Raw genomic sequence first — 10,000 nt, forward strand, 5'->3', positions numbered from 1 at the left:
TATATACACACTCTGTCACACACTTTCTCTTTCTCTCTCTCACTCACGCACACACACACACATTTTCTCTCATACAGACACATACACACTTACATTCTCTTTGTTTCTATCATACACACACTCTTTCTCTCACACACACACACACACACACACACACATATACACTGTGTGAGAGACATGTCTGCATGTGTTGTAGTGTGTGAGTGAATGTAGTGTTCTTTGTGTGTGTGTGTGTGTGTGTGTGTCTTGTCTGCATGTGTGTTTGTCTGTGTAAGAGATGTGTGTGACTTATCTCCAAATCTGTGTATGTGTAGTGTCTCTGTGTGTGTTTGTGTGTGTTTGACATGTCTGTGTAGCGTGTGTGTGTGTGTGTGTGTGTGTGTGTGTGTGTTGTTGAGACTGTGCTCTTCTTCTTCTGTCAGTGCTGGATTTCGTGTCTCAGGATGAGATGTTGACTCCTCTGAGCCGACTGGACAAATACATCAGCAGCGAGAACGTCTTCAACAGGTGAAACACACACATGAACACACACACACACTGCTGATGTTCTGCTCGGGATGAACACACACCACACTCCTAACAATAATAAAAATCAGTTTTGCACCCGCTTCAGAGGGAAAAATCTTAAATGTGAATGATGCGAGCTGGAGACCGTGACGTAGGGAATATCTCACACACACACACACACACACACACACCATGATTGGCTTGTTCACTGCTGGTTGCTAGGTTACCAATACTACAGTCGGCCACTTTAATGATGATGGAAACACGGTTATACTAGGGAATTTTTTTAAACTTTTGTTTGCGAACTTTGAAAAGTGTGTGTGTGTGTGTCTGTTTGTTTGTGTGTGTGTGTGTGTGTGTCTGTTTGTTTGTTTGTGTGTGTGTGTGTGTGTGTCTGTTTGTTTGTGTAAGTGTGTGTGTGTGTGTGTCTGTCTGTTTGTGTGTGTGTGTTTGTGTGTGTGTGTGTGTGTGTGTGTAGTTGATCATGTGTGTGTTTGGCGTGTTTCAGGCAGATGGTGGCCCGCAGTCTTCTAGACACACTCCGTGCTGTTAGTGAAGATGAGCATGAGTGTGTGTCTGTGCTGGAGAGAATCGACAGACTCGCAGACGACTCCGGTACTGATTCACTGATTCACTGAGTCACTGATTCACTGATTCACTGATTCACTGAGTGGTGTTTGACAGCTCGGAGAGCTTCTGACTTCATTAGGGAAGCAAAATGAAGCCGCTGTAGCTGATGCTCAGAATCAATGCTCAGTATATTTGATGAGGTGTGTTCCAGTGTGTAACTCTATTGTGTGTGTGTGTGTGTGTGTGTGTGTGTGTGTGTGTGTGTGTGTGTGTGTGTGTGTGTGTGTGTGTGTGTGTGTTACACAGAGCCGACGGTGCGGGCGGAGCTGATGGAGCAGATCCCACACATCGCCATCTTCTGCCAGGAGAACCGGCCCTCCATCCCCTCCGCCTTCTCCAGATACCTGCTGCCCATCGTGGTGCGCTACCTGGCGGACCAGAACAACCTGGTGAGTGTCTTTGTGTGTTTATGTGTTTGTGAGTTTATGTGTTTGTGTGTGTGTGTGTGAGTGTGTGTGTGTGTGTGAGAGAGTGTGTGAGAGAGTGTGTGAGAGTGTGAGTGTTTGTCAGTAGGGCTGTGCATTCATTCATTCAGTTTCTTTTCGGATTAGTCCCTTTATTCATCAGGGGTCGCCACAGTGGAATGAACCACCAACTATTCCAGCATATGTTTTACACAGCGGATGCTCTTCTAGCTGCAACCTAGTACTGGGAAACACACATACACACTCATACACTACGGTTGATCAGTTCCCCTATAGCGCATGTGTTTGGACTGTGGGGGAAACCGGAGGAAACCCACACCAACACAGGGAGAACATGCAAACTCCACACAGAAACACCAACTGACCCAGCCGAGACTCAAACCAGAGACCTTCTTGCCCGCTGTAGGGCTGTGCAGTTAACAGAAATGAAATCATAATGGCTGTTTGAGCATATCAATAGCTGCTTTTCCACTATCGTGCCAAACCGTTCTAAGAACACTTCGGTACGGTTACGGTTGTTTCTCCACTGAGCCTGGAACGGCGCGGCACGATTACAAACCGTTCTTGGCCCGGAATTTTCGGCACGGTTAGACAACCGTGCTGAACTGTGCTGATAGATTCTGTGTGTTGACGTCGCGACTCGGTTGCTAAGCTACCACAGCTGGCTCAGCAGAAGCGCGCTAGTCATCAGACATCCTCAATAAACTACAGTACATTTAATATAAAATAATGATCCAGGTCTAAACGATACGGTTTGAAAAGGGTTTTAAAACCATAGAGCAGTCTCTGGCAGAGAAGTGAATAACTCATCACATTCTTACGAACATATTTTATTCATTAAAGTTATTATTTTATTGACTTGAATACAGACCTACATCGCTTGCCTGAATGTGAGTTTATTGCACGCAGCGCTGTATTCCACAGCACAAAACTCGCTCTGATCCGGGAGAGACATGCAAGCGACTTGCGCTGCTGACTTTTTTTCCTGCTGCGCATCGAATAAAGCGAATAAAGTCACGCTTTGCATCGTCGATGTCTAAATTCCACAACAACATCACTATATCCATGGAACACGAACTTGCAGACTCTTTTAACAACGAGGAAATAATTGCACTTTTTAATTCAAAGCCAGGACAGCTTGTTAATACCGGCGAGACCACCTGAAGGACGGCGTGTTCGTGTTGTAATGTCGGCCGTCCAAAAGACTTTGCTTGAAAGCTTTACGGAGCGGCACTGTAACTGTCCAAGGTACTGTTGTATGATTTATATTATAGCATATGCACTAATAAACAAGTCAAAAGAATGAAATAATTAAATAAATATGGATTCTTAAATGTCAGTATTGCTTTTACTTAAAAAAATATCAATACGTTTTCACAAATGTTTTATAAAAATAAAATGAGCAATTTTTATTATTTCAGCTATAGGCAATTATATGATTCAATTATACATAAGTTATATGACATTTATGAGGCTTGTAACATGTTTCTGTGTTTTTTTTTTGTGGTGATCTTTAATATAGCTACGCAAATATTTTCTAAAACGTCTAGCAATAATTCGCCTACAACTTGTTAGTTAATTATGAACACAAAAATAATTATAATAATAAAAATAAAATGATCAAAATAAAAAGATAATAGAGCATCATTTTGCTAAATATAATAGTGCTTTATATGCTTTAAATCCTGCGATATATTTTCATATTCGTTTTTTTTTTCACTTGCTGCATTCGTTATTTAATGTTTGAATAGTAAAACAAATAACAGCCATCGCTTAATTGGTTTCATTTTACCATCAAAATGTAGTATATTTTATATCATTATCAACTTTTTATATAAATACGCAGTGTAATTTAAATAATTGTTTAAAATGAAATAATTTAAGTGCTGTGTTTTTATTAGTGAAAGTGCCCGCTCACCTTTGACAAGGCCTGTCCAAAATTATATTTCTGCCACTATAATGCAAATGCATTATTATTGTTGTCTTATCATTGTTTATTTTTCTGTTATGTTCAGAGATTTTAAATATTATTTATTTCCCCTCCAATTATTTTCAATCATCACGTTACATTTTGGTAATTTTCCCTCCAAATAAAATTTAGCCAGAGCTGCGCAACATATGAATAAATAAGGGTGCACATGTACCTATATTTAGCACCCCTATATGATAGAGCGGCATAACAGTGTTTAGTCACATGGTTGCTTTTGCTTTTATGAAAAAAATAAATAAATAGTTTCGGCTCTTATTTAACTTTAATTGAACAAAGGGAGCCGTTTACATTGCGTTACCAAGGCAACTACTGATGCGTTTTGTGTAATGTTTTAAAGAGCTTTGTCGCAGCACGACAGTGGAAAATGAAACCGTATCCGTGCTGTCTGGCCCGGTTTGGCACGGAATGGAACAGTTCTGTTTAAAGAACGATTCAGCACGATAGTGGAAAAGCGGCTATTTTCATTCATTCAATCAGCATTATATATTGCACTATATGTGTGTGTGTGTGTGTGTGTGTGTGTGTGTGTGTCAGGTGCGTAAGACGAGCCAGGCGGCGCTGCTGGTTCTGCTGGAGCAGGAGCTGATGGAGCGAGCAGACGTGGAGACTCTGGTGTGTCCGGTTCTGGTGGATCTCACCGCTCCAGACAGCAATGATGACGTCAAGACTGAAGCCATGGCGGTGAGAGTGTCACGATTACTAAAACCAGAACAAAACTGAACTGAGTGTGTTGAAGAGTGACAGAGAATTTTACTGAACTAAAACCGTTCGATATGTTTAATATCTCAGTGTAAATGAGCTCTTCATATATCCTCATATATCGCATGTGTTTCTACTGTATGTGTAGTTAGTGTAGTTGGATTAGTGTGTTGCTTGTGTAGAGGTTTACCACAGCTCCAGTGTTTATATATTTCCTGTAGTTTCTTCATGTAGCACCGTGAATCTGCGAGACTCCACATGCTCTGCAGTGACAGTAAAGCTCCACTCGCCTTGAAAACGATGAAGTAAAACACGAGTGATGATCATCGAGTGTGTGTGTGTCTGTGTGTGTGTGTGTGTGTCTGATCTCAGATCATCTGTAAGATGGCACCGATGGTGGGGAAAGACATCACGGAGCGTCTGTTCCTGCCGCGCTTCTGCGAGATGTGTTGTGACTGCCGCATGTTCCACGTACGCAAGGTGAGAATCCCTGATCCAGGGTCTGAACACTGATCTCAGAGCTGATCCAGAGTTAGTCTGAACACTGATCTCAGAGCTGATCCAGAGTTAGTCTGAACACTGATCTCAGAGCTGATCCAGAGTTAGTCTGAACGCTGATCTCAGAGCTGATCCAGAGTTAGTCTCAACGCTGATCTCAGAGCTGATCCAGAGTTAGTCTGAACGCTGATCTCAGAGCTGATCCAGAGTTAGTCTGAACACTGATCTCAGAGCTGATCCAGAGTTAGTCTCAACACTGATCTCAGAGCTGATCCAGAGTTAGTCTGAACACTGATCTCAGAGCTGATCCAGAGTTAGTCTGAACACTGATCTCAGAGCTGATCCAGAGTTAGTCTGAACGCTGATCTCAGAGCTGATCCAGAGTTAGTCTCAACGCTGATCTCAGAGCTGATCCAGAGTTAGTCTGAACGCTGATCTCAGAGCTGATCCAGAGTTAGTCTCAACACTGATCTCAGAGCTGATCCAGAGTTAGTCTGAACACTGATCTCAGAGCTGATCCAGAGTTAGTCTGAACGCTGATCTCAGAGCTGATCCAGAGTTAGTCTGAACGCTGATCTCAGAGCTGATCCAGAGTTAGTCTGAACACTGATCTCAGAGCTGATCCAGAGTTAGTCTGAACACTGATCTCAGAGCTGATCCAGAGTTAGTCTGAACACTGATCTCAGAGCTGATCCAGAGTTAGTCTGAACACTGATCTCAGAGCTGATCTAGAGTTAGTCTGAACACTGATCTCAGAGCTGATCCAGAGTTAGTCTGAACGCTGATCTCAGAGCTGATCCAGAGTTAGTCTGAACACTGATCTCAGAGCTGATCCAGAGTTAGTCTGAACACTGATCTCAGAGCTGATCCAGAGTTAGTCTGAAAGCTGATCTCAGAGCTGATCCAGAGTCTGAACACTGATCTCAGAGCTGATCCAGAGTTAGTCTGAACGCTGATCTCAGAGCTGATCCAGAGTTAGTCTGAACACTGATCTCAGAGCTGATCCAGAGTTAGTCTGAACACTGATCTCAGAGCTGATCCAGAGTTAGTCTGAACACTGATCTCAGAGCTGATCCAGAGTTAGTCTGAACACTGATCTCAGAGCTGATCCAGAGTTAGTCTGAACACTGATCTCAGAGCTGATCCAGAGTTAGTCTGAACACTGATCTCAGAGCTGATCTAGAGTTAGTCTGAACACTGATCTCAGAGCTGATCTAGAGTCTGATCACTAATCTCAGAGCTGATCCAGAGTTAGTCTGAACGCTGATCTCAGAGCTGATCCAGAGTTAGTCTCAACACTGATCTCAGAGCTGATCCAGAGTTAGTCTGAACACTGATCTCAGAGCTGATCCAGAGTTAGTCTGAACGCTGAACTCAGAGCTGATCCAGAGTTAGTCTGAACACTGATCTCAGAGCTGATCCAGAGTTAGTCTCAACACTGATCTCAGAGCTGATCCAGAGTTAGTCTCAACACTGATCTCAGAGCTGATCCAGAGTTAGTCTGAACACTGATCTCAGAGCTGATCCAGAGTTAGTCTGAACACTGATCTCAGAGCTGATCCAGAGTTAGTCTCAACACTGATCTCAGAGCTGATCCAGAGTTAGTCTGAACACTGATCTCAGAGCTGATCCAGAGTTAGTCTGAACACTGATCTCAGAGCTGATCCAGAGTTAGTCTGAACGCTGATCTCAGAGCTGATCCAGAGTTAGTCTGAACGCTGATCTCAGAGCTGATCCAGAGTTAGTCTGAACACTGATCTCAGAGCTGATCTAGAGTTAGTCTGAATGCTGATCTCAGAGCTGATCCAGAGTTAGTCTCAACACTGATCTCAGAGCTGATCCAGAGTTAGTCTGAACGCTGATCTCAGAGCTGATCCAGAGTTAGTCTGAACGCTGATCTCAGAGCTGATCCAGAGTTAGTCTGAACGCTGATCTCAGCTGATCCAGAGTTAGTCTGAACGCTGATCTCAGAGCTGATCCAGAGTTAGTCTGAACGCTGATCTCAGAGCTGATCCAGAGTTAGTCTGAACGCTGATCTCAGAGCTGATCCAGAGTTAGTCTGAACGCTGATCTCAGAGCTGATCCAGAGTTAGTCTCAACGCTGATCTCAGAGCTGATCCAGAGTTAGTCTGAACACTGATCTCAGAGCTGATCCAGAGTTAGTCTGAACACTGATCTCAGAGCTGATCTAGAGTTAGTCTGAACACTGATCTCAGAGCTGATCTAGAGTCTGATCACTGATCTCAGAGCTGATCCAGAGTTAGTCTGAACACTGATCTCAGAGCTGATCCAGAGTTAGTCTCAACACTGATCTCAGAGCTGATCCAGAGTTAGTCTGAACGCTGATCTCAGAGCTGATCCAGAGTTAGTCTGAACGCTGATCTCAGAGCTGATCCAGAGTTAGTCTGAACACTGATCTCAGAGCTGATCCAGAGTTAGTCTGAACACTGATCTCAGAGCTGATCCAGAGTTAGTCTCAACACTGATCTCAGAGCTGATCCAGAGTTAGTCTGAACACTGATCTCAGAGCTGATCCAGAGTTAGTCTGAACACTGATCTCAGAGCTGATCTAGAGTTAGTCTGAATGCTGATCTCAGAGCTGATCCAGAGTTAGTCTCAACACTGATCTCAGAGCTGATCCAGAGTTAGTCTGAACGCTGATCTCAGAGCTGATCCAGAGTTAGTCTGAACGCTGATCTCAGAGCTGATCCAGAGTTAGTCTGAACGCTGATCTCAGAGCTGATCCAGAGTTAGTCTGAACGCTGATCTCAGAGCTGATCCAGAGTTAGTCTGAACGCTGATCTCAGAGCTGATCCAGAGTTAGTCTGAACGCTGATCTCAGAGCTGATCCAGAGTTAGTCTCAACGCTGATCTCAGAGCTGATCCAGAGTTAGTCTGAACACTGATCTCAGAGCTGATCCAGAGTTAGTCTGAACACTGATCTCAGAGCTGATCTAGAGTTAGTCTGAACACTGATCTCAGAGCTGATCTAGAGTCTGATCACTGATCTCAGAGCTGATCCAGAGTTAGTCTGAACACTGATCTCAGAGCTGATCCAGAGTTAGTCTCAACACTGATCTCAGAGCTGATCCAGAGTTAGTCTGAACGCTGATCTCAGAGCTGATCCAGAGTTAGTCTGAACGCTGATCTCAGAGCTGATCCAGAGTTAGTCTGAACACTGATCTCAGAGCTGATCCAGAGTTAGTCTCAACACTGATCTCAGAGCTGATCCAGAGTTAGTCTCAACACTGATCTCAGAGCTGATCCAGAGTTAGTCTGAACACTGATCTCAGAGCTGATCCAGAGTTAGTCTCAACACTGATCTCAGAGCTGATCCAGAGTTAGTCTCAACACTGATCTCAGAGCTGATCCAGAGTTAGTCTGAACGCTGATCTCAGAGCTGATCCAGAGTTAGTCTGAACGCTGATCTCAGAGCTGATCCAGAGTTAGTCTGAACACTGATCTCAGAGCTGATCCAGAGTTAGTCTCAACACTGATCTCAGAGCTGATCCAGAGTTAGTCTCAACACTGATCTCAGAGCTGATCCAGAGTTAGTCTGAACACTGATCTCAGAGCTGATCCAGAGTTAGTCTGAACACTGATCTCAGAGCTGATCCAGAGTTAGTCTCAACACTGATCTCAGAGCTGATCCAGAGTTAGTCTGAACACTGATCTCAGAGCTGTGTTTGTGTTTGTCAGGTCTGTGCTGCAAACTTCGGTGATATCTGCAGTGTTGTTGGAGGAGACGCCACAGAGGAGCTGCTGGTGAGTTCAGCACTGTTCACTGATGGGTTTCACTTGCTGTGCAGTGGGTTACACTCGTTTAACAGGTTATTTACATCAGGTTGGACTTGTTTTACAGCGAGTTTTGCTTGTTTTAAATCAGGTTTTGCTCTTTATTTTTGATGAATTACACTCTCTATGATGAGTTACACTGTGTTTTTGCATTGGTTGATTCTTGTTTTCCCTCAGTATTTTTATATATGAAATTATTTTCCTCCACATTTTCTGATATTTGTAAACATTTATTTTATAAATCTTAATTACCAAATACTGTGAGCTGTATCTGCTCTGAGTTCTGGGTCAGGCACAATAGTTAGTAGTTGGATATAATGTGGTGTGGTCTGGTGTGTTGTTGTCAGTTTATGCTGGTTTCTCTGTGTTTGTTTTCAGTATTCTCATCACTGCCCACACACAGAATATTGATGTGATTCTTGCTGGTGTTGAGTTTAGCCGTGGGATTGTTGGTTGTTGTTGCTGTGCTCTGAGCGACTTCCTGTGTTTCCTCTTCCTGTTTCCTGTCCAGCTTCCGCGTTTCTTCCAGCTGTGTTCGGATAATGTGTGGGGCGTGAGGAAAGCCTGCGCCGAGTGTTTCATGAGCGTCTCCTCAGCCTCGTCTCCAGAAGTGCGGCGGAGCAAGCTGTCAGCGGTGTTCATCAGTCTGATCAGCGACCCCTCGCGCTGGGTAACACACACACACACACACACACACACACACACCTGCCATCATATGCTTCAAGTGTGTTTATTATTTTGCATTTTTTCCTTTTATTTTTTTTATATTTGTACTATTTAAAAAAAAAAAAAAAAATTTACAAATTCAGTCATTCATTTATTTTATTTTCGGCTTAGCCCCTTTTATTCTGGGGTCTCCACAGTGGAATGAGCCAGAAATAAACACTGGGGAACACCCATACACTCTCATTCTCACACACACACATACACACACACACACACACACACACACACACTCATACACTACGGCCAGTGTAGTTGATCAGTTCCCCTATAGCGCATGTGTTTGGACTGTGGGGGAAACCGGAGCACCCGGAGGAAACCCACACCAACACGGGGAGAACATGCAAACTCCACACAGAAACACCAACTGACCCAGCCGAGACTCAAACCAGAGACCTTCTTGGTGTGAGGCGATTGGGCTACCCACTGCACCACCATGCTGCCCCCCCATCCTTTTTTTTCACAAAATGTTATTTAATTATTAAAAATTATTAATTAATAATTTAATTATTATCGTTTTCTTGGTTTGGTTGTTTTTTTTTTAGACTTTTTGTTTATTTTATTAGAAAAACATTTATTTTGCGTTTTAATTTTTAATTTAATTATTTTTTTTTTAATTACTTTACTTAAATTACTTACACTACCTTTTTGTGTTATTTTTTTGTAGGTTTTTATAAACTTTTTTTGTTTATTTTTTACTTAAATTTTTACTTTTTTAATTACACTTTTTACT

General features: G+C 43.0%; 1 protein-coding gene across 11 annotated transcripts in view; it reads left to right on the top strand.

Annotated features, from left to right (window-relative positions):
• ppp4r1 (protein phosphatase 4, regulatory subunit 1) overlaps nt 1-10,000 on the top strand; it is a 22,949-nt gene that overhangs the window by 540 nt on the left and 12,409 nt on the right. For all 11 annotated transcript variants that reach the window (XR_015524344.1, XR_015524342.1, XR_015524343.1 and 8 more), the window contains exons 3-9: nt 423-507; nt 1,016-1,122; nt 1,384-1,526; nt 4,087-4,233; nt 4,624-4,731; nt 8,449-8,514; nt 9,056-9,214. Coding sequence is in view for 2 of the 11 variants with exons in the window: in NM_200260.3 (NP_956554.2) it covers nt 423-507; nt 1,016-1,122; nt 1,384-1,526; nt 4,087-4,233; nt 4,624-4,731; nt 8,449-8,514; nt 9,056-9,214 (815 nt within the window). In the remaining 9 variants the exon portion in view is untranslated. The remainder of the gene's footprint in view (nt 1-422; nt 508-1,015; nt 1,123-1,383; nt 1,527-4,086; nt 4,234-4,623; nt 4,732-8,448; nt 8,515-9,055; nt 9,215-10,000) is intronic.

The sequence above is a fragment of the Danio rerio genome, chromosome 24 (assembly GCF_052040795.2).
Source record: "Danio rerio strain M-AB ecotype USA chromosome 24, GRCz13ab, whole genome shotgun sequence".
Taxonomy (NCBI): domain Eukaryota; kingdom Metazoa; phylum Chordata; class Actinopteri; order Cypriniformes; family Danionidae; genus Danio; species Danio rerio.